At 39.7% G+C, this 25893-nt stretch overlaps 1 protein-coding gene across 3 annotated transcripts in view; it reads right to left on the bottom strand.

The window, feature by feature from the left end:
- MYOZ2 (myozenin 2) overlaps positions 1-14378 on the bottom strand; it is a 26967-nt gene extending 12589 nt beyond the window's left edge. Inside the window, exons 1-4 of one of the 3 annotated variants that reach the window (XM_081022093.1) lie at positions 14213-14378; positions 13341-13442; positions 6200-6369; positions 2387-2516 (exon numbers count right to left, since the gene is read on the bottom strand). In XM_081022093.1, the coding sequence (XP_080878219.1) occupies positions 2387-2516; positions 6200-6369; positions 13341-13416 (376 nt within the window). In that variant the 5' untranslated portion in view covers positions 13417-13442; positions 14213-14378. Of the gene's footprint in view, positions 1-2386; positions 2517-6199; positions 6370-12664; positions 12812-13313; positions 13443-14212 lie in introns of those variants that run through there. The other 2 variants (XM_081022094.1, XM_081022095.1) reach the window with 2 other exon arrangements.
- Between the last annotated feature and the right edge of the window lie 11515 nt (positions 14379-25893).

Raw genomic sequence — 25893 nt, forward strand, 5'->3', positions numbered from 1 at the left:
TGTAAAACCTGGAGATTTACCTGCAGTGATCTCGCTTTGTAACACACAGGGGCAAAGCAAACTACAAAACACATCAAGTAATCAGTTTAAGTTTTTTTAAAAGCTTTAAAAAGCCCACTCAAATGGCTTTTAATTGATGTCTTTTATGGGCCATGCTGTTGTTTTATTGCTGCGGCTCTGGAAAAGACTGGATTATATTTTATTGTACTGTTGGTTGGTGTAGCTTCTGGGATTTAAAAAGTTTTTATTATAATATGTTTGTATTTTTATGGTTGTATTTTGTTCTCCACTTTGGGTGGACTTGTTAGGGACACGTGGCTTACAGATATTTACATAAGGAAATAAATAAGTGTATGTACAGACACATGCAACTAGTGTGGCCAAACTGTTGTGGAACCGCATTCAAATCACATTGCTCAGATGTAAAATCTGCCCTGTAAGATCCAGACCAGGAGAAACAGGTTTGGCTAGTTTCCAGCAGAAACCAGCTACAGTTTGCACATAGCTGATTGGCTGGCTCCTGTGATGTCATGAAGCCACTGGCTCTTCATGTCCCAGAGCAGTTTTTAAAGTTTTTTTAAAAAACAACTTGAGGGTTTTTTGAGGGTTTTAAAATAATAATAAGGTGCGAAACAAATGTCTAATCATATCAACTTGGAAGATATTTGAAAAATAAAATTTAAAAGACAGGCAGCCTGCCTGAAGCATAGGGAAAGAAATGGAGAGAGAGAGGAAATCATTGTGGGATTCAGAAGAAAATAAGTGTGCAGTATGTGATGAGTAGCCGATATTCCTGCATAGTGGGGGGTGGGGGTGGACTAGATGTCCCTTGGGTCCCTTCCAGCTCTAAGATTCTATAAGTAAAGACAACTAGGGAAGGAAGCCAAGACAACATTTTTTAAAAAAATGCACTGACACCTTTTTATCTACATATCCTTGCAAGGCATGCATGCATCTATAAGAGAGGGGAAAGCCCATTTCAACATGAGCCGATCAAATTTTCAAAACGTTTATGATGACATGTAGCCTCCAGCTATTTAAGCATGTGTTTGGCCAGTTAACATTAAGCTTCCAAGAGGGCATGTAATTGGTACAATGTACACATCATAACAGCAGGTTCTTATGTGTGCTTTCTTGTGTGTAAGTTTCACTGTGCACAGTTTACTTTCAGGGAAGTTTGTGTAGGATTCCAGCCTTAATTAAACAAATCTATACATAAATATGGTGCTGAATCCATTATGCGGCAGTCGCACAAGTGGCGAAAAGGCTGTGATCAGTTTACAAATTATGCCCCAATAAATCTCTCTGTTCTTGTTTTGAAAAGGGCAGACAAAGAAAAGACTTCTTTGTCGCTCAGTGCCTCTAGATAAAGGAAACACGTGTCCTTGCTACTGTATAAAATGTTCTTGCTACAAGAGAGCCAAATTTTCCTCCTATTTACTCTTGTATAAGGGTTTTCTTTCAAACATTCTTTCACGCTAAATATTGTATAATTGGTCAAGTCTGCATCCGCTGAAAGATTTCCCCTAACAACCAAAACAGACAGATAGATTTGCAGAGCTTTGTTGTGCATAAGATAACTCTGTTTGTGTGACCTCCCCTGACCTTTTTAATAAGATCTATTCATTTATGATTGGTTTCAAATAAAGAAGCTACACATTTAGTAGATCCAGGCCGAAGAACTTTGTGCCAACATTCTACAGATAGTAACTCAAAGATATAATCTCACTGAATTGGGGGCCTTCACAGGTTTTAGCACAATAAATGCAGAAGAATAAACCAAACCTCCTGCTTCAAGCTTGAACTTTTGTACCAGAGCATTTATATTTCCATAACAAGTGCTGTAGATTGTATAGAGGTAAATCCTATTCTAACCTCAACCAGTAACTGCTGCTATTATGATGGCAACATGGAACATGATTTATTTTAATGCCATTTATTTTATGAATTGCTTTTCATGTATCAATTGCTTTTCATTTCAAGGTGATTTAAAATCATACAGTAAAAAGGGCTGAAAAGAATTGCAGATACAAATGACTTATTTTGCACTCTGGACTATGAATGAAAGGGTTGGGGAGAATAACCCTCATGCAAGACCAAAAAAAATCAACCTTGATTCACATGGGACTACTTCATATTGTGCTGCTGATATGCCATCAAGTTTAATGGCAGATTTATGTGTTGCAAAACAGTGAAGGTAGAGTTATCATGTGGTAACTTTTGTACCTTTTTGGCTTGGCCATCTCACAGAGGTCATAGGGGACTCATCTATGCTTCCACTAAAGATACCACACAGTAGGTCTCCTCTATGGAAGAATTTTGATTGTTTTTACTTTGCCCGGAAAATAAGAGGTTTGTCTGGCTGGGATATTCCACAGTGGCTTACCTGGGGCAAGGGTTTCGGGGTTCGGTGGACTCCGTGGATCAGGGGTATTAGGAGGTGTTGTTGGCGCATGCTCTTGAGCTGCCTCCATGCTGCTAGCATCCAACTGAATGCACTGTATGACCTCGCTGCGCTGCATTTGAATGATAAGAAATAGCACAGCTATCAGGTTCATAACAGAGACGCCAAAGAACTGCTGAAAACAGTGTCCTGGTTCCTTGGCGTTTCTTAACTGGCAAACTGATACACTAAATGCTTTGTTCAAGCATCTTCTTTTTTCCTGACCACTTTTTTTTTTTTTTTGGCCTTCGTATCCTGCTGTCTGAGCACCACATACTCACAAGCACCCCGTTGAACTGCTGAAGTGTTATTCTTGCTTTAGACTTGTGGGATGAAGATGCCACAGAGATTAATTGGCTTTCTAAAGCTGGAATAGAAAGTATCTGGCAAGTTGGGAATGATAGGCCTCTTGTGCTCTAGGGAAACAAGTTATCTCTTAAAATATCCTTTTTCCTGAAGCAAAGGCTGTCAGATGGTGCCCTAATTTTAAAATGATGTACTCACTGCCCCCAACAAAACAAACAGACCTTATTCCAGAAACTTCACTACTTCAAGTGCCCTGATTCAGTTTGGATCCAGGTACAAAATGGGGGAGGGGAAGGGGTTATAACCTTCCTTCCTTGACACCATGACCCTGATTCATACACACACACACTCCACCCCACAAAGTTGCTATTAACTTTGGAGGGGGAAGTATTCTCGAATGGCCCCTTCTCCCCAAGTGCAGCAGTCCTGACCCAAATTGCCCTTCCTTGTTTGTCTTAGCAAAAGAAAAAAATACGTTGGGAGATGCGTTAGCACATTTCCTGCAACACCTTTGTGATGTCAGAGAGTTCTCTAAGAAGGCCTTGAATTTAATAAAACATCTAGTCACAAAGCTGTCTAATAGCTCCAGCAATTGAGAGGGCTCTGATGGTTTCTGCCAAGTAGGACTCACACATAGAACAAATGACGTTTCTGAGTGATGAAAGAAAATTGGGGATAAGTAACTGCTGTAATATTTAGGATGGAAATATCCCTCCAAGATGGAATTTGCCTGTTGGCTTGATTGGCAGCTTCCCCTCTCTCCCCACGCAGCTGAAATTCCCCATCTGTTAAAGAATTCTATCTTCCTTTGTGTTTAGTCATGCTTACCTCACTTGGACACCTAAATATTGGCTTTATCCCTAAGCAGTATCCATAAAGAATTCCCGCAATGACACCTCAATTTGTAATCATAATAATAACCTTAGTGCAGGCCACTTCACAAAGATTAATGACAGGCTGGAGTGAGCCATTCTTTCTGCTGGGTCATTAGTTCCATGGCTCCATCCGAAGCCTTAATCATTGTTTCTTTAACATAGAATTAGAGCGCTCTAAAAAGTCAGAACCTTATTTTAGCCATGACATTGAAATGAAAAGGTTTGTAAGTATAGGCTGCCTTTGAGGACAATTTTCTGTAGGTATGGGGGGGGGGGGGAGAGAGAAATACAAACAAGGCTTTAAAACAAGAGTCCTCGACTGAGAAATTCAAACAGATTTTGTCCACCCATAGGAGCCTTGACATAGCACAAGATTTACAATGCAGTTGTTTCCATGTTTACTCAAAATAGTGTGTTTTAATGTAATTTACCCCCTAGTTACCCAGCAGGGCAACATCTGCACCATACATTTAAAGCCTTTGTCTTTAACACTTTAACAGTCATGGCTTCCTCAAAGGGATCTGGGAACTGTAGTTTGTGAAGAGTTGATTGTTAAACCACAATGGGAACTGTAGCTCTGTGAGGGAAACAGGAGTGTCCTATTTTTATTTTTTTAAAAAAATATTTATATACCATAGCATCATAGAAATGTGGTCTGAATAGCCCTAGAGGTTCATCTAGTGCAGCCCCTTTCAATGCATCTACTGCAAAGGAAACCATTAAAAAAATCGTAACAACTCTCAGCACCCTTAGCAAACTACAGTTCCCATTTCTTTGTGGGGAAGCCATGGTGACTGAATGTCGCATAATACTTGTACTGCTTTAAATGTATGGTATGGATGTGGCTTAAGTATACTGTGGATTCCAGCTTTAGAATCCCTAGGCTAGTGCATGTAGTTATGATATGGGTTTTGGAGGTAAAACAATAAGGACTGGGGGGGGGGGGAAATATAGCAGTTTATGCATAGAGTGTTAAGCTAGTTTTCTAAAATAGCTTCCACCTAAAAAAGGCAGCAAAGCAACCCCTTTGTCTCTCTGGAATGCAGAGATGTTTTTACTGGCGTTTGTTTGAACTGACCTGAATAACTTGGTGCTTTGCCACTTGTGAGTGATGATCGTTTCCCATATATCTGGCAACGAGAACTGTAAGCTACACCACGTCAGTGCATTTCAACTGACAGCAAAAGATTGAGCCCATCTTCTCGAGTCCTGGTATCGTGTCCTTTCCAGTTCTTAGATTGCCTCTGTAGCCCCCTAAGTCTAAGGGTGCATTCAGACATGGGGAAACATTGTGCTTGCTTCCCTCGTTATGATATTAGCACTTTTGTCCCATTTTCTAAGGTTCTTTTCACAATACAATACCCATTGTGTTGTGGAATTGTGGCTTTTGGACAGATAAACCAGCGTGTCAGTTTTACTTCTTGTTTCAATTGATACTGTACGGACCCTGTTTAATACCCTTATACTGTCTAGATTTGATCATTATAATGCTCTCTGGCATAAGATAATAATCTTCAGTCACTTTCCTTTCCTCCTATTTTAGGTTCCACAACACATTTAGTTTGTCTTGTACCCTAAGTTTACCCATTCTTCTCTTCTTCTTTCTGCTCTTCCATTTTCTTATAAGACCCAATCTAATCTTCCTTTAGTAGTTTATAAATATCTCAAAACTCCTGCTTCTTATCTTTCTGATTGCATAGCTCTAGTCCTCATTCTTTATGTCCTAGTAGTACTTTGCTTCTTGTCAACCGCAAAATCTTATCTCTTATTTGTACCCCTTTCCTCTTTTTGTTCCTTATCTCTGGAATGCCCTGCCTCCTGATGTCAGAACACCTCCATCATTTTTTTTCCATTTTAAACTACACCTGAATATTTGTTGTTTTCTCTGGTTTTTGCTTATTATCTCATTTCAGTTCCGGTTCCTTTCCTATTATACCCCTTCCTTTCACAATCTTACTTTGCCTTTTGGACTGCAAACTGGGTGCAGGACCTGGCTGCAATCTAATTTTTTTGTATGAGGCTTTGCTTGGTAGCCTTTCAACAATAATAAAAATTTGTCATATTTTTGACGTATCCATTGCTATTTCTTCCTATCTGTATGGTTCCTATCTCTTGCCCTTGCTTCTATATTATTATTATTATTATTATTATTATTATTATTATTATTATTTTAATTTATACCCTGCCTTCTTCCCAAAGGACCAAGGGCAGCATATGCTTGTTTATTTTTTTGTGATTTAGTGTTCTCACCTTTTATTCTAGTCTACTTCCTTCTGCCCTTTGCTATCAGAGTTTCTGGGCTCTTAACTGTTCTCTGCTACCTCTTATCCTGTCTTTCCATGCTGAAATCAGATTGCTTTATCCCTTGTCTGCAGTGGCTTATGATAGTAGTATCTTGTTTTACATCTAATATTCAGGACTGTAGTACTTCTAGCTATTAAACAGAATGAACGGCAGACAGACCTTTTTAAGCCCCTTGAGATTCTTGTTCTTGCCCCTTGAGATTCACTTTGATGAGTTACTAATTGTGCAGGCCAGACATGCACAAAAAAGTGATAGAGTGTAAAATACTCACATTTCTTGGCTTGCTGGATAAAAAGTGAAGATTTTCATATGTGTATTTGTCAGATCTCCGTTGGCGCATCTTGAATAGCCGTGCTCCTCTGTTACTTAACAATGACAACTCTTCCAACATGATGTCCCTGGGGATACTGACCTTTTTTCCAAGGTCTATTCCAGGTGATTCTGCAAAATAATATAAGTACACATTTCTTAGAAAAATTCTTCCAGGTAATTGGTATGATTCAGCTAAAGTTAAGCTCTAGTAAATTCTGTTGATTTCAGTGGGAGGGAGGGTTCAACAGAGGCAAAGCAAAGCTGGGTGTGATCCCTTAAGCAAGAGACCATCAGCGGACTTTTTCACCCATAGACATCATGAGAACGTGCAAAGGGTTTTTACTTGCCACAGAAACCCAATGGGGATTTGGGAGAGAAAAGGCTGTTACTTCCATACAGCAACTCTCACTTCATAAATTCATGAAACCAACATATGTAGTCTAGATTAAACCAAAGATTCATGTTGATAGGATGCATGGGATGCTAGGATACACAGCCCACACATGCAAACCATGAGGGGAAAATGGCAGGGACTGAGTCACTCAGTGGTCTCTGGGCTCCAGAAAAGTATCAGTGGTGCACTGATGACAACTGGACACCTTCGTGTGGCATTGGTCCATAGAATCTCCATGTTCAGAGGCAGGATAATAGAATTGTAGCGTGGGAAGGGACCCTGAGGGTCATCTAGTCCAACCACCTGCAATGCAGGTATTTCAACTAAATAATACATGACAGGTGGCCATCCAACCTCTGCTTAAAAACCACCAAAGAAACTGTCCACCACCTCTCGTGGAAGTTTGTTACATGGTCAAACAGCTCTTACTATAGAATAATATAGATCTCACTGAATTCCAGTTACCACAAAGCAACAGTTAGGGTGGGGAGCTATTGCCTTCATGCTATGACAATAATAAAGATTTGGATTGGATTGACTTGTGGGTTTTCTGGAGTCATTTGGGTGGCCAATGAGGAGCACTCAATGGATTTTTTGTTTATCTGAATATCTCAGTCCACTGCTGACATTAATTGTGTCCACTGATATGTATGAGTCCTCAAAGCACTTAACTTTGACTGGATGATACTTGAACTGGGACATCCAGTTTCTACACTGTTATGGGAGGCCCAGAAGGCCTTGGCAGGTTGCAAGCGGGTGTCTCTGAGGGTACCCACTGGTGCCATATTGGGGACGCCAGATCTAGAAAATATGGACTGAGTTTTCCCACCTCCCAGTCAAAGAATGCAATCAGAGCTCTATCGGAGAAAAGCTCTTTTATGTACCACCTCTCAGCTACATAAAACTATGGGACCAGGGTCTCTGCCATTTTATTTTATAGGAGGAAATACTATTTTTCCACAGACAAATCCTCTTTATTTTTAAATTTCTGTCTCATGAATCTTGAATTATCCCCAAATGTTTTTCCCTGGCCAGCCAGCCAGTTGGTATTTTCCACAGGAAAGTGGGAGAAACTCAAAATGAATCTTCCAGAAAGTAAGTGTGGTTTTAGTCTGGCAGTCCTCTTTCAAATGTAAATAGCGATGAACAAAAACTCAGAAAATGTGTTTTGAGTTGGGTAAGTTCAGACCTCAAAAACAACAGCAGGACATCCTGTGTAGCATGAAGAAGGTTAATAAGCTGTGTTAATTAATGTGGTGTTATGAAACTTGCAGGGAGCAATTCTCAGAGTGCTGAAACAACAATGAAGGGTAATGTATTGTCTCTGCTGCCTAACAGTGCAAAAGCTCAACATTTAACTACATTCTGTATGCAGGGTGCAAGTGAGTGACTTTTGCTTCCCTTGCAGACCATACAGCATATGTTGCTCTCTAGATGGACTGATTTATTTATTTATTTATAGCCTTTATATCCCACCTTTTTCTCCAAGGATCTTAAAGTGGTGTACACAGTTCTCCCCTCATTTACCGTATTTTTCTGTGTATAAGACTAGGTTTCCCCCCCTAAAAAAAATAATGTCAAAAATTAGGGGGTGTCATACACAGATACATCTTCCCCCCATTTTCTTAAATCTGAGTCCCCCAAAATAGGGGGAAATCTTATACATGGGAGCGTCTTATAGACGGGAAAATACAGTAATCCCCAGATCAGCTTTCAGGCAAGTGAAACCAGAACCAGAGCCAATCTCCTTACCCATCCTGACTGCCTAACAGTTGACCAGTATTGTAAGAGCTAAGAATGCTGATCACAGATTTAGAAATAAGTTCAGAGAAGTCAGTAGCTCATAAAACATTTTACTAGCTTGTCTGCCTATACATACCAACACAAGTCATTTGTGGCATATCCACAGTCCTCCCTCATTCCTCAAATGACTGATTTCTCATAGAAAGAAATTTCCCTGCCTGACCACCTGGAGAAAATTCTTACTTGTCACTGACAAAGAGCTGGGTGATAAGATGGCATATGGAACTGGGAAAATGCATGTGCAAGTGTTGTTACATCAACAGCAATCCCTGACTTTCTGGGTTGGAGTTGGTGATTGAAGCCACTATGAATAAGAACCAAGCATTCATTCAAACAGCTTGACTATAGTTGGAAAACTAAATTGAACCATCTTATTTGTTAAAAAATGCTGCAGTCCTATGTGTGTTTATTTGTCAGTATATCCCACTGAACTCAGTAGGATTTACTTCCGTGTAGATGTGCACAGGGTTGAGGACAAGAGATTTCAAAAGAACTGGTAGCAGTCAGTTGCAGATTTGTTTTTCTTTAAGAATCTGTGCTTATGCTAGCCTTAAGCATAAGAATTTACATTTACACTTTCAAAATAACTAACAAATAAAATCCTACAGCAAAATTCCCCAAGGTTATTTGTAACATCATAGCATAAGATTACAGCCAATAAAGCATTGGCACATTAGAATTCATCTGCTAAACCAGGAGAGATACATACATGAGAGATATGTATACTTCTGGATAATATTCTCTTTCTGTACCATAATCAACTTATTCCAACTGAAAATCAAAAATACTTTCAGATTTCAAAATGGCATTTTGATTTAGGTCTGGGCTCACTGCTTTAGGCTGTAATCCTAAACACACTTACTAGGGATTAAAGTGCCTACTGAACTTTGTGGTTGTGTACCCTGGAATAAACATGCTTGAGATTGCACTGCACAACTTCTCTTGTCTTAATAAAACAGGGTTTGCTGGCTTTTGCAGACTGACCTCTTGTACATCGCTTGCTAGTGAATGTTATATATTTGAACTTGATTAATCCCTCAAACACATGCTTCTCTCAGCCTTTCTGCTCCAGAACTTTCATTAGTCATCTCATGTTTCAAGTGAGGATTTAAACCACTTTGTGTGTCTAGGCAGCTTCCCAGAAATGTTAAGTGTAAGATTAATTTGAGCCTTCTGTCAATTAAAACATAATTCTGCAGTCTGTTTCAATTAAGCTGTGCATAGATCTTGTCTGATGTTAGCTAAGTGCAAAGAGGATGAGGAGAAGAAAAGAAAAGAAAAGAAAAGAAAAGGTGGAGACAAGAGGAAGCCAATCTCATATAGGAAATTCACATGAAAACCCAAAATACAAGGACTCCTACCGACTTCTATCAGCCATGGAGCAGTAGACCCAGTCAAATCAATGGACTTGTTCAATTTAATTGGCAGTTCTAGGCACACATACCTGGGACTTACTCCCAGGTAAGAATGGGTGGATTTGTCCATTTTCGTTTCTCTACATTTCTAATTTTTCCAATAGAAACTTCAGCCCTCTACATTTCCACAACATTTTGTGGGTGGTGGGGGGCAGGGATGTTATGTCGTCATGGAAATTTATCAGCATTTTATTTTGAATTTATTCTAAAATACACATTTTTCTATGCAATTTTCCTTAGTATTTTAATTTTTGCATTTATATACAGTAATACATTTTATGTGATTTTTCTTTTTACTATTGTACACATTTTTATGCACACTTTACCCTAGTATATGCATTTTTATTTTTATTTTACACATTACTTCGCTGGGGAATTGCATTACAAAATTCAGAGAAGTGAAGATTTTGAAGGTTAGTTGTGTTCCGGTTCCCATATTGTTCTGGAAGGTGTAAATTAAGGAAGTTCATCTTTAAAAGCAAACTGCATCAAATTTCTTCCCCATCCCTACTCCCAGGAAAGTCCTTTTGAACTCAAACAGGCTCATTTCTGAGTAGACTTATACAGAATTGTACAGTTAATTAAGCAATTCTTCTGGTCTAATGCAGTTTACACTGCCATAAACGTCACACTATGTTGATGTTGTTTATGAACACAAATTTTTATGATGGGGGAAAGATGAAGTTTATGGTGGGAAATGCAGATTCTTCCAGAGAGGGGATGAATTTATCTTTCTCTGGAGAGATTACAGCACTTCCTATGTGAAACAAAATGATTTAGTGGATATAAAGGAAATAATACAACAAAAAGGAAATAATATAAAGGAAAAAGCCAGTCAACAGATACCAGAAAATGTGGCTTTCTGGGCTTATTATAATATTTTACATCTGGCTCCTAAACACAACGCATGGATTTACTGAAACACATTGGACAGGGTGATTTGATTGGTGAAATTACTTAATTAAAAAAAGAAAGTTTCACATTAAAAATGTTTAAGATGTCCTTTTCCCTGTTATTTTTTTAAAAATCATGTTTTCTCCATTATTAAATAATAAAACCAAATTTCCACCATTATTATTATTATTATTATTATTATTATTATTAAACCTGCTCATCAGATTAAAGGGACAGAACTAGGGTATTATTTATGGTTGAATTATAGCTCAGTCAGTAGAGCATGAGGCTCTGAATCTCAAAGTTGTGGGTTTGGGCCCCCATGTTGGGCAAAAAAGTTCCTGCATTGCAGAGGTTTGGACTAGATGAACTCTCATAGTCCCTTCCAACCCTACAATTCTATGATTATGTGATCTGAAGAAATTTCAACGTGTTCTGCCTTTCATTACAAAATTATGGCTTGTATCGCTTCCTTTCACTGATGACTCCTTCCACTAGAGAAAGGGAAGCTTTTGAATTTGGACCTATGTGTTTTGCAGCACCAGAGAGCAACAACGCTTTAAAAGTATCCCCCACCCCATGTAGAAATAGATGTGTTGTCATAGCCTTTCTGAAAATAAAATTCTTATGTGAGCTAATAAGGGGCTGTAATAACTCTTAGGCACTATGATCCCTTTTCAAGTTTAGTATTTAATAATTAAAATAATTAACACCGTGTAACTAGCTGCACATGCATTTGCTGTGGTCACAGCAAACCTCTTGATGGCCTAATTGTTTTGATCCATGGATGCATGAAATGGCCGACTGTCCATAGGCATAGCTGTCAACTTTCCCCCCTTTTTAAGGGAAATTCCCTTATTCTGAATAGGATTCCTCACAAGAAAAGGGAACAGTTGACAGCTATGTCCATAGGATGCCAGGTTAAATGGTGGCAGCCCTAGTATGAGGGAGAAAAATTATGCAATGGGAGTCTCTATGAAGTATGTGTCTATCTGCCTTCAGTTTGCAGATTCAAAGGTAACTTCAGAGCTGTGTTTTACAATTTCTGGATTCATGTCATTACTAGTTTTAGGTTCTGTTTCCAGTCCACAGACAGTGCAAGCGAGGATCTGAGCATATGGTATTCAAATGGCCACTTTCCCTTGTGCATATCCTATCTGGGCTGAATGGAAATACATTCAGAAATGGGGCCATATGGCACTGCCCTAACATACGATGAAACCAGGAAATAAATTAACCACAGAACACTTGAAGTCTTTGGAAAACTTTTGCAAAATCCATCTCCCTGCCAGCTTACACTGGTATGAGGGAAGGAACAATCTGAAAACAGACCTTGAGATAGAAACAGGCCTTGGCTGAGTCTCCTGAAAAGGCAGGTCACTGGATTTTCTCCTGCTCTCTAACAGGGCTTATGATATCACAAACAAGCCAGTGGGGGAATGCCTAGTCAAGCAGATTTTTGTAATATTAACTTCAAAATGCAGCATTCTTGACCATTTCAGGAAACACTTTTTTCACATTTAGCTGACATGTGATTATTAAAGTTTACGATCACACATCATCTTACTCCAAAAAACTAATAGTGACATTTCTAATAATAATAATAATAATAATAAAATTAAAAAAAAAATCAGGGTGTACTAGAAGAACTGGGAGCCATAGAGCTATGGGTGTATATGCCCTGGTTTCTAATAGAGAAACGTCAGACAGCAAACCCATCCAACAAAATGACAGACAAGTGACATTTCTGGAAGAGGCAGGGGAAAATCTTATCTAGCCACTAGATAAGAACAGCCTGGTTTTGCATGTGAGTGAATATGTGTGCATAAACTGACTGAAGAATGTTTGGGTGTTTAGATGTGAGATTCAGCATTTGGGGTTGGTGAAGAGAAGAGGGTGATATGATCTGGGGGCCTACCCTCAGTAGTGGTCTTCAGATGAAGGCTGTTTAGTTCCACTGGTTTGGTCATCTCTATAGTAAGCCATATTTCCTACTGCTTCTTGTGGAAATGTAGATCAGTCAAACAAGCCTGTCAGAATTCTCCTCCAAAGATGGCAAAAAACCCTAATGCAAAACATTTCTTAACAGAGATTAGTTGGGAACTGCGCCTTGAATGGTTGGATAAGACTACAGACAGCTTTGAGTGGGTGGAGGCGGAAATTGAAACACAGCGTATATTACAAATATCCTTGTGGGGGGTTTTTGTTGTTGCAATTTTTGAAAATACAAAAGACAGCTCTAAAACTGAGGAGAGATACATCTTCCCTGCGTGAATAGTTCTGTAATAGGGAATCCAGACATATTAACCCCCCTCCCCAAATAATATTCCGAAAGTCAATCCCAGGCAGAATGTACATCAGCTGTTAGATTACTTCATTCCTCCACAACAGTTGTTCATCTGAAAATAGCTTTCAAATGAAAAGAGGCAACTACAAAAGGATTAGTTACCATAGGCAGCATGATAGCCCCATGAGATTATTTATGGCAGCACACCCAGAGGCAAAGCCGTAAGAAAGTTAATGCTATAAGATTAAAAAGAAAGGTTAGAGAGTGACAAGGGACATACAGTCATAACAGGGATTTAACGCTATACCATTTCTCTGGATTTCTTTCATGATGGCGGATGCTTGCTGCCTCCTCTCTTTGACCATGTCAGAATGTGAGAGCATTGTAATAGTCCGGTGCGATTTTCTTACTAGAAGGAGAAGGGAAAGAGACATTTTGATGCTATTCAGTAATGGCCTCAGGAGCTGAATAATATTCTGCGTTTTTCACTTCAGCTATCAGGAACTGTTTCTTGCACACAGAGGAAAGGATGCATGTTGTGCTAACACTGCATATGAAGCCCCAATGAGTCAACTGTTTCTTGAATGTACAAAGTGAACTATGTGACACAGTGACACGGGCCTTCTTACCTCTTCGCATGCCTGCTTATCTTCACAAGGATGGGCAAGCCTCCTTCAGCTTCCATATTGTATATACAGTGGTACCTTGGGTTAAGTACTTAATTTGTTTCAGAGGTCCGTTCTTAACCTGAAACTGTTCTTAACCTGAAACACCACTTTAGCTAATGGGGCCTCCTGCTGCCGGAGCACGATTTCTGTTCTCACTCTGAAGCAAAGTTCTTAACCCGAGGTACTATTTCTGGGTTAACGGAGTCTGTAACCTGAAGCGTATGTAACCTGAGGTACCACTGTATAGTTATATACCCATCCATGAATGACTTCAGTGTTATTTTCCTACCTGCAGCCTCTGAAACACCACATCTTTTACAAACCCTCCAAAAATTGATGAAATAGTCAAATCTTTGAGCTAGCGCATGTTATTCAGCAACCATCTAGAGAAATAAGCATTGCAAAACAAGTGCAAGAAATTGTATGTTGTCCATTTACTGTTCGTAAGTTTAGAAGTGGCCGGCTCATAGGACAACCAATGTCAGATTATTTCAGGAAACAATACACTTACCTTATTGTTCTGGAGAACAGTGATCCTGATGCTTGGGGTGAAGTTTATGGAGTTTGTGATGAATGGGGATGACCTATCCGGTCCCGAGTGATTTCTATGCTTGTTCTTGGGTCTGCATGATGCCTTGTACCAAGACAAACTGGGGACTGACCCTCTCCAAAAAGATTGGCATCTAACTGACATAAAGTAACTATTTATAGAAGCAAACACTCCAGCCACTCATATCTTCCTGGCGAAAGAAGAGAACAGAAAGGATTCTGCCGCACGCACCACAACAGTGTGTGTATCTCTTCCACAGCTTGTTGAAATATTTGATAGAACACTTCTTCATAGTTGTACAGCTTGTCCCACCATCACGTTTGAGAATGATAATCTCCACATTATAATTTAGAAGAAAGATATTTTTAAAATACGGTCAATTAAATATATGGATGGCAAAGACTATATTTGATGGGACTGGAATGGACTAATCCTTTGCTGAAAGATAAAACCATGCTTGTATACTTCCTAATAGCTGAAGTTAGTGTTGAACAAAGACTGCACATAAGATTCTGCAGAGTTGTCTGCACTGAAAAAACAATTTTCACTTTGGGTGGGGGGTGAGGATAAAGTCCTATATCACAGTCGCATGATTTTTAATGCAGATTGCTAGAAATGACAGTCCTAAATTTCCATTTTACACACTGCTTCTGTCCATGCTCAGGCTAAAGGAACACATGATTATTTGCATACAGCTAGTTTTACCATGTTAAAGTGGTTATGCTTGCTTTTTCGTAGCTATTGTTGCTTGATAAGACAGCATACTCCATACTTGACATCTCATAGTGAGTTGTTCCAGAGGAATGAAATGGGAAGTAGTTTCTCAGATATCCCAAGCAAGCTGTACCCAGTTATCATGCAGCTATAGTTCTGGAGATGAACAAATCAGCCTCTGTCTGTCTTTATTCTTTAAAAACGGTCAGTTCTAGAGTGATAGCTTAATGACTGAAAGCCTATCCTACTGATAAACACAAAACAATTATATAACGAAATCTACTTAGTGTTCCTCTACACTTTCCTAGAGCAACTGACCTGTGAAGTACCCTCTCGTGTTGAATAAAGATGAAATGCTTTTAGACATCACACGATTGACCCTTGGCCTTTACCTTCAGATAGATCACCAGTTAATGCCTTACCACTGAAAGCTTCTTATACCATTACTCCAGTGTCTACTTCAGCTTTTGGTGTGTATAATTCCATATAATTCCAAGTTGTTGTGTTGACCGATAAAGCTCTGAAGCCCTTAAAGGCAGCTTGCATCCTTGTATTTTGATTCAGCCCTTTAAGCTTAACAAAGAACTCACTTTAATTGTATAATTCGTGTGTTGAATTTGATCAGCAACGTCACATGAAGGTCACACACACACCATCCATTTAGAGCATATTTAAAGGACATATCCTCCCCACCAAATAACCCTGGGAACTGTAGTTTGCCCCTCACAAAGCCATGATTCCCTGTACTCTTAATGAACTACAGTTCCCAGGATTTTGAGGGCTTTGAAATTATGGTCTTCTTGAGGACTGCCCCTCGACTATGGTCTCTTAACTGATATTCTTTACAAGGTGATAATTACCCTGGGGGTGGTGTTGAGGAAATTTACAGTAGGCAGCTTTGGTGTTATTTGAGCTTATTTTGAGTATATGTTTGTTATATTACACTGGGCTTTTTTAAAACAATAGAACTCTCACTATACTCTATTGAGGGAATGGGTTAAGAATTTTTAAAAATCTGTTTTGACCATCTGTACCTCTTGTTATCAAGGTCTTAATGGTCCCTTTCCCAGAAAAATTCCTTAGACAAATTTTATTATGTTTAATGTAGAACTATACAATTAGTAGAGCAAATAAATTATATGCTGTATAATAGACGTTCAATTCTTAGCTGTTGTGGGATACTCCAGGGGTCTTCCTCCTAGTAAGCCCTTCTTTGGAATGCTGCATCCAAAGTGGTGTAATGTTTATTAAACAGCTGGAATTTTAAAATAGGGAGGGAAATCATTAGCAATTGTTCTAGCTGCAAAAAGGAAACCAGTAATTAACTCATTGATTAATGTATGGCCACTTCAGGAATGCCAATGCCATAAGAGTGAACAGGAAGAAACTAATTTAATGGGCAGAAGCCAAAATAGATAAGCAGGAAACTATGAATTAAGTGACCAATTGAAGAGAGAAAAGCCGCAACAGCTCTTTAAGAGGACACACTTGACAAGCAAGTGTTACAATTGCTTTTTATGGAAGCGGGTGGTATTGTGGTCTAAACCACTGAGCCTCTTGGGTTTGCTGATTGGAATGTCAGCGGTTCGAATCCCCGTGACGGGGTGAGCTCCCTTTACTCTGTCCCAGCTCCTGCCAACCTAGCAGTTCGAAAGCACGCCAGTGCAAGTAGATAAATAGGTACCGCTGCAGTGGGAAGGTAAACAGCATTTCCGTGCGCTCTGGCTTCCATCACAGTGTTGCACCAGAAGCGGTTTAGTCATGCTGGCCACACGACCCGGAAAGCTATCTGTGGACAAATGTGGCACCATCAGCCTGAAGCGAGATGAACGCCACAATCCCATAGTCACCGTTGACTGGAGTCCTTTACCTTACCTTTTACCTTACCTTTACAATTGCCTTTTGAAATTAATTTTTAAAAATATTTTTTTACCACAAATCAGGTGTGAAAAAGGATGGGAGCAACTCAGACACAGCAGATTGCAATAGTTTGTTAGGAATGACCTCCAGGTTCTCCATAAAACCTGAGAGAATGAGTTACCGGTATGTACATTCCAAAGAAAACAGTTAGTGTAGAAACAATCTACAACTCTCTGGAGTGTGTTCATTTTTGAACATCTCAGGTCAGCTATGTGTTATTTTTGAGACTCCTAGTGGAGTCTGGAACACAACAAATGGTTCTTCAAATATCTCTTGTGTCAACCGGATAATGTCCAAAACATTTTTAGCAATGGGCAACATCTCCATGACTGCACCATTTTATAAATGTTTTTAAAGGATTAATTTTTTTCTTCCCCCCTTTAGGAAATAACAATATACCACTTCTCTCCAATGAGGAGTGCGTTCTTCCTCCTCCAAACAGATTATTTGCCATGACTGCAACAGCATCCCCCCGCTGCAGCAAAGATACACTTGATTCATTTTGTGAGGTCAGGATAATGCACTTACTAATGCTGGCAGGGTTACTGCTACTGAACTAAAATCTATTTTTTCCGGTCATCTGAAAAGACCATAAGAAGCCATCTGCTGCTATGACTCAGCAGTAATGCCGCTGCCTTTTCGTAGAACAGTGCAGCACCTGATAAGAGGATGAAATTAAGCTAGCGCAAAAGAAAAAGTTGCTGTATAAGACAAAATATTCTGTCCATGCAGCTAAACACAAGGACCAATTGGAAAGTGCAATGCAGCCTTATAACATAAAAAAGAATTTGATTCCAAAGTGTACAATACTGGTTGTTCTTTATTTTAAATAAAATGTGGTATTTTTTTAAAAAAAATGTAAGAGAATCTTTCTTTTCTTAAGCAAGCAGACCAGTTTTTGCAAGATCTGTTTCACAAAGCCAAATTATTTACATGAAGTTTGATATTTTAGCCAGCCAGCTATGATAAATGATGCAATTTATCTTTGCGCAGTCATTTGGCATTAAATATCAGAGCTGTTCAAATCAAAGAAAGGAAGAAAATGACCTAAGTGATTTTGAATAAGCACACCATGAATGACAGGGCAGGTTCACACCATACATTAAAAACATACAGTATTCTATGCACGTTCAAACCACGTGAATTCTCTCAAAGTGCAGGGCAGCACTTCCCCTACACAGCCCCTGACTAGACACAATGTCACATAGATATGCCAGCAGAGTTCTCCTGAGCAAGGCTTGAAGATCTCTGGGGGCTCACAGAGCCAAGTTCAAAAGAAGTGAGTTTTACAAGTGATACAAAGAAGCAATAGATTCATATCTGGTCATATAAAACTATCTCGCCTGGCTCACCAGTCTGCACAACTTACTGAGATGCAACATTATCTTCCCGATTACCTGTGGAACCATCAGCAGGCCTTCAGATCACCAACCTTGACATTAGCTTGTGTCAAGCTAATATGGTATCATCCACATATTGGACTGCAGTTTCCATAATCCCTGACCATTGGCCATGCTGGCTGGAGCTGGTGGGAGTTGCCTCTGGAAACAGTATTGACTATCTCTGACTTGTGCTGTCATAAAAGCCACCTGACATTGCAATGCTTTGGTACAGAATTTTGGTCCTCATTTTTTTTCAAGCAGTAGCACAGACCTACTTTCTTCATCTGAATTTTCAGTTGTGAATGTTGTGGATATCTTTGTTTTTCCCCCTATAAAAGCAACATCTGACTACTGCAGCTCCTTCAAGACATTTGTTCCAGTTTCATCACTGCTAAGAAGTTGGTAGTGTAGATTTGTTGGGTATCCCTGTGTTGGCTTGGGCTAGACACTTCCTACTGCCACACTGCTTCATGCGATACTATTGGACCTAGATCTTCAACTGCATAAAAAGTGGGTGCCCAAAGCCATATTTTAAAAGGTGCAACATGAAGGAAACAAACACATATTTTTGCAAATGCAGTGATTTGCTCAATATGACCCCATTTCATGAACTTCAATGGAGGAACAAAAGGGCCTTGGTGGAGTAGAATATTTGCGTTGCAGATGGGGAGCTATTTTTTGAATGCTCTCCTATATAAAAAAACAAGCAGGTGATCACTACAATTAAATCAGACTAGTCTTTTCAGGGAGAAAAGTGCTATCCCAACCCTCTCTTTGCTGTATTTGTTTTCTTATTGCAGTGACTTTTTTTATTAGGATAAGGAACCATTCACAAGTATTACGCTAGCTGTGTGCAGTCTTAAGTGGTACAGTCCATTCTACCACCTCATTCTTCAGCAGGTGTCTATATGAGGTAAAAAAATCAACATCTAGCAGAGTTGAGAAAATGTTTTGATTAGGTTTTATTGGAATCATAAAAACTACAGCAGAAAGTCTGAAGGCCTTTCACCAGAGATTATTTAATGATAACCATTTATACGTCAAGTCTGCTGGTGAACGTTCTGTACTCAAGCTTTATGCTGCTCCAGTCTTAAGTTTTAGCAATTCACTTAAAGGCCTGGTTCACGTGGCACACTAAACCAGGGGTTATGTCCCTGGCAGGCCAGGGTTTCTTCATTGGACTAGCACAGTCTCTCACAGCTCACAGCTCTGGTGGCAGATGCAGGAGATTTCAGGTGAAGGCTTCCCCTAGTCTCCAGATGTTTCAGCTGCCACTCTGCAGCTGAATATCCTTGCCTGGATGTTAGTTCCTCACAGGCTAGGGTTTCTTCTCACAACACAGTAAGCCAAACCATGGTTTACTGGACTTTACTAACGTGGGGACTCTTGGAAAGGAGCTTGCATCCCCTTTACTCCTCCACTGCCCCCTTTGCTACTGTGCCATGGTAAGCTAAGGTCTGGCTTAGCATTCCATTCAGACCAGGACTTATGGTTCAAGTCTCTCCTCACTAACAATGAGCTGTAGCCATGGTCTTGCTGAGCACTATGAAAGAGACAAGGGAGAAGGGATTGCTTCATCTTTCTCTTGCTGGTTGCTTTTTGTAAAAAACAAACATACTCTCAAATTCTTTCCCACTTCTGCCAGTGTTCCAGACTCACGTTTAACTCCCAAACATACTGTGGAATGATAAAAGCAGGTAGGGCAGAGAGTTCAGGCAGGAGAAGGGTTAAGTGCTTCTTTCTCTGCTGTCCCTTCTCTGAGGCAAATCCCCTCTTTTTGAGAAAAGAGGCCATCATGATCTGGTTAGACATGGCTGCTGCAGTGAAACACCGCCCCCCCCTTCCCAAAGCTACCATTCTTTGCCACAGCAGAACACAACCATAAACCAACTGGATTACAGTGAAAGGAAATATTTTTGAACGAATGGCAGACATTTGGTTACCCAGAGGCCAGGGCAATACTGACCTCAGTTCTTCCTCTAGCAGTTATGGGCTGAGTGAGCCAATGCTTTCCATGTTTGTTCTTATTCCTCATGGGATCGTTCATTTTAATCACGCAGTTTCCTCTAGTTTGCACAGCTGACCAGAACGGAAGAGCAAACTCAAAGATGGAGCTGGAGCGGCGGGGTGGAACCAAGTCATATAATCCAGTTTTCTCCATTAATGCAATTTCCAGATTTATTTTTCAGCCATGTCATAGGAACACGTTCAGCTTTCACAGCAGAATATAAATACATTTTAAACCCCTGGATGCATCTGCTCAGCAAGACTTTAAGCTTGTCCTTTAGTTCTTTCATAACTCATGGGAGGAGGGAACCTTTGAGGGTGACTTTTATTTTTTAATTTTTTTGCCTCATTAGGATTTGTCTCTTTTTTGTGGCACTAAGCACAATGTTCAGATTGCAGGGCAAATTAGGCAGCGTCTCAGCAAACACATGTTCCCAATCCAAAATGATGACATTTTTATGGTTTCTATCAGCAGAAGGAGGAGTCCTTAACTCTTTTCTCCCCACCACATTTTCACTGTCTCCCTCTCTGCCCGTGGAGAATCCTAGATAGGGCCGGTCCTACTCTTAGACAAAACTGCCTCAGACAGCAGATCCTGGTGTGCGTGGAGAAGATCAATTACTGGCAAGTTGTTAGAGGACAGAGCTGTGTGTGTCACATGGTCTGCTGATTGCCCCTTAAGCTAGCCTATTGCCCTAAGGCAGGGGTCAGCAAACTTTTTCAGCAGGGGGCTGGTCCACTGTCCCTCAGACCTTGTGGAGGGCCGGACTATATTTTTTGGAGGGAAATGAATGAATTCCTATGCCCCACAAATAAAAGCACACATTCTACTCATGTAAAAACACCAGGCGGGCCCCACAAATAACCCAGAGATGCATTTTAAATAAAAAGACACATTCTACTCATGTTAAAACACGTTGATTCCTAGACCATCCGTGGGCTGGATTTAGAAGGCGATTGGGCTGGATCCGGCCCTTGGGCCTTAGTTTGCCTACCCATGCCCGAAGGGGTAGTGGAGAATGGTGTCCTGTCCCCAGTGTTATGGTAAGATTCAATATCTTTTATACATGGAATGGGAGGATGGGCACCATCTTTCCCTCTGCCCCAGGCACCAAAAATGTCTTGGTTTGGCCTTGATCCCAGACATGTGCTTCCCTTAACAAGCATGCATCTGGAAGTACCCGCGAGTGATTTGTGACAGAAACCTGGCAGTGCAGGGAAGTGTTATGCAGTCTCAGCCGCATCTCTGCATCAGATCACCACACCTCCCACCTCAGTTTCTTTTCCCTAAGAGAAGCGGCTGTCAGCGTTCTGTTACATGCATTTCCATGTACTGGGCAGTTCTCATCCATTGTTTAAACAAATCCACTTAGACACAAAATAGACGGTTTTGAAAGAATTTTAAAACACAAATTCTGTAAGGAGTCGTAAGTGAAATTTATGTTTCATCTGACAACAAAAAATGCCTATGTATGTAGTTCTTGCCAGTGCATCCTCTCAGCAGCGTACTATTAAATTTAAGACACCAAAAACGAAAATGTTCCTATGCCTGCTGCCCACACCAACTCCACTACTGGCATGCCTTCATTGCCCCAAAGCCACATATTGCATTCATAAAAAGAAAAGAAACTATGTTCTGTAGAGAGACCCGAAGAATGTTGTAGGCCACGTATTAAGAAATGAGCTGTCAGCCTGTAAAGTGAAATTATTTTGCCCCAGTAGCTGCTCTGTTTCTGATTATTTTAATTTTTTAGAATTGCCCTTGGATATTTTTTTAAAATAATATTTATTACTTTTCCAACAATTTATACACACAAAAAAAACAAAAAGAAAAAAAAATACAATATCATACAAGAACACTACATAACACATTAAACTAACAGAACAAAACAAAAACAATTTAAAAAACATCGAACAATTTCCATATCTTATCTTTCATTCACTTATTTCAGTGACCTCCTCACACCTCCCTTTTTTTATTCCACTTCTGTTGATTGTTTCAGCAATTCCTTTCCATCTTCCTCTGCTTTCTATCCTTTAATTATCTTAACAGATTCTAACCTTATTCTTCCCTTTAATACTCTATTAATCTATTTGTACTTAATTCCTTATAACATTTCTACTAAAGCCATATAACTTCATTCCAACATTTTTCTAACATTCATTAATTTTACAATATTTCTGTAAATAGTCTTTAAACTTTTTCCAGTCTTCTTCCACCGACTCTTCTCCCTGGTCTCGGATTCTGCCAGTCATTTCCGCCAATTCCATATAGTCCATCAACTTCATCTGCCATTCTTCCCGGGTGGGTAAATCTTGTGTCTTCCAATACTTCGCGATGAGTATTCTTGCTGCTGTTGTTGCATACATAAAAAAAGTTCTATCCTTCTTTGGCACCAATTGGCTGACCATGCCCAGGAGAAAGGCCTCTGGTTTCTTCAGAAAGGTATATTTAAATACCTTTTTCATTTCATTATAGATCATCTCCCAGAATGTCTTAATCTTTGGGCATGTCCACCAAAGGTGAAAAAATGTACCTTCAGTCTCATTACATTTCAGAATTGCCCTTGGATTAGAGCAAAGTATATATGTGTTATGAGTCAGGGCATAGCTTTATTTTTTTAATTAATCAATATAAATATATATTAATTCAAAAAAACTCATTCTTGCATGGTATAGCTACCCTCAACAGTCATGCCTACATTGCTCATATTTATCAGCCCCTGAGTCTTGGTGGGTTGATTCAAAGAGAGGCTAATGCATACATATTTCAGTATTCAAACCAATAATAATTAGGTAATAAAAAGACAATTCTAATAGGGTAAGCAGCCATACCCGTACCTGCTTCATTGTAGCACGTTGAAGATGAAGGTGTCAGTTACAGAGGCTTTCACAGTTTTTTCCATCTCCTTTTTGTTCTCAGATCTCTTAAATCATTTTCTTTAACAATTACTTTGGCTGTTAGAATATCTGCAAGCTTTCCTGGCACAAATTTAGCATGACCTAGATGTATTAAGTTTGGTTTTCTCAACATGAAAGGCACTAAGATTTTCATTTTCCTCTTTAAAGGGATTCAAAGTGGATAGACTGGCACCACTGTTTTCGTTTTCCTTGCAGGAGCTTACAAGAACAGTCTTTTCAAAACAAACTTCTCATTGTTATTGGGCAATGGTAGGATGTCAAAGTTAAATGGAGCTGTGTCACTTAAGGACTGTTGGTTTTTATGGTCCAGTAGAAAAAATCCTGGGCAGATTTTGGATGCCTGGAATAACAGAATCATAGAGCTGTAGAGCTGGAAGGGACTCCAAGAGCCATCTGGTTCAGCCCCCAGCAATGCAGGAATCTGTTTAAAAACTTTCAGTGAAGGAGAGTAGTCTATTCCACGGTCAAACAGCTCTTACCATCAGAAAAGTGAGCTTTTTTTTTTTTTTTGCTTTTTTTTTTTTTAGGAAGACCCCAAAATCCAGATGTATGGCAGCCCTATCCTAATGTTTAGTTGGAATGCATCTTGATCCATCTTCCATGTGACAGCCCTTCAGATATGTGGAGATTGGATGCAATAGATTGCCTTGGGTAAATCAATATGCGGCTTTCAGTGATCTGCCTCATGCCAGGGTAAACGTGACAGATATTCAGGCTACTTCAGTGCTGTATAAGACTGTATATAACACATAAAACAGGAATCTTACCTTATCTGTACTCCAATGTTTGTTTAGTCTCACTTGCACTAACTCCAGGGAAACAGGTTCCACAACTTTTCCTTTAACCCGATCATGCTTATGGTCATGGTGATTTGCTAATCTCAGTCTGCCACCCTGATAGCGTGGCTCTGTTCAAGGCTGGTTGCCCTTTCCCTTCATGCATGCCAATAAGACCATTTACTCTTCTTGGCAACCTTTTGGTAATTGTCAATATTCCCATTTCTATTGCAGTCAACAGTTATTGACATTTTACCATAGGCTCCATATACATAAATGTCGAGATCCTTCTTATCTTTGTTACTGCCATATTATTTACACACTATTTTGCATTTCTGCATTTGGATTTACCTCCTTTTAAAATGTGCCCCTTAATATAAAAATGTTGTGCACGCTACTCTTAAATTTCATTGCTTTTGGTGTGGTATGCTAATTCCCACCTTGTCTTTCATTATTCTTTCCCCTCTCACTTTTTGAGTAATCAGAATATTTTATTAATACGTATTTTCCCATATTTCTTCTGTGTATTATATTTGTTTGCTTTATTTGTACCATTAATAAATGTTGTAATATAAGAATTTCCTGGTTTTGGGATTTTTGATCCATTGAATATCCTGGCAAAGAGTGTTAATCTTCACAAAAACATACAAGGAATCACAGGGCAATTAAGGACATGTGTGCATTATTAGCTAGCCCTTGCTGTACTCATAATGTCCTGCAATCACAACATGCTTAGGTGATGGAGTGTTGCTTGGTACTTAAAAGACTCAGGGTACAAGCTCATGATGCACATTTGCATACGATTTACACATGCTAATTTATAATGTACAGATGCAAATTTAGGCCTCTGAGCAAATTAGAATGGTACATAGCTGGGGTTTCACTAGCATTGTGAAGAAGAAGAAGAAGAAGAAGAAGAAGAAGAGTTTGGATTTGATACCCCGCCTTTCACTCCCCTTCAGGAGTCTCAAAGCAGCTAACATTCTCCTTTCCCTTCCTCCCCGACAACAAACACTCTGTGAGGTGAGTGGGGCTGAGAGACTTCAAAGAAGTGTGACTGGCCCAAGGTCACCCAGCAGCTGCATGTGGAGGAGCGGGGAAGCGAACCCGGTTCCCCAGATTACGAGACTACCGCTCTTAACCACTACACCACACTGACTCTGTGTCATACTGCATGGAGAGAGAGAGCCACCCTGTTTGCAAAGTAAACTTTTACTGGTTTTACAATTTTTCCTACCGTAATGCATTTTTGTATGTTATTTTCTTGAACACGTGCATTTCTTTGTGCACTCTGGAACATTGTATGCATTTTTATACACATTGCTTGGTTGGAGAACAGCTTTGAAACTCAGCAAAGTGCAAATTTGGAAGGATAGCTGTGTTATGGTTCTTGTATCACTTTGGAAAGCATGCGTTAGGAAAGTTTGCCATTAAATGCGAACACAATAAAATGTCTCACCCATCCCTACCCCTGAGTCACCACCTAACAACAGCACTCTTAGATCATATCACTGGGTCACTCTCGACAAAATGAATTGTGTTGTTACCTGTTACAAATGTGTCTGAGCTTGCTTTGAACTTTAAAAAAATACGTTTGGAACCTAAATTTTACAGAATTTCCATGTTGCATTTAGGACTCTGTGCCACCAATGGAAGTGAAATAATTACTGTATAACAAAAAGGCCCAAATATGAGGGTTTTGTGACTTCCCTTGGCTGTCACATAGTATGGCCCAGCTGCATCCAATGGTGACCACTAATGAAAAGCACTTGCATAAGATGTGGCAGTCAGTTTTTGCCAGTCCTGCTATCCACTGCAGCCCTCCCTTATACAGCTTGAATTGGATAGCCTTCTGCAATGGCATTTGATATGCTCCTTAGGGCTCCTATAGATTGGCAAAAATTGTGTGCCTTTGCTTGTG

Source organism: Podarcis pityusensis (assembly GCF_964106645.2).
Source record: "Podarcis pityusensis genome assembly, chromosome: 9".
NCBI lineage: Eukaryota > Metazoa > Chordata > Lepidosauria > Squamata > Lacertidae > Podarcis > Podarcis pityusensis.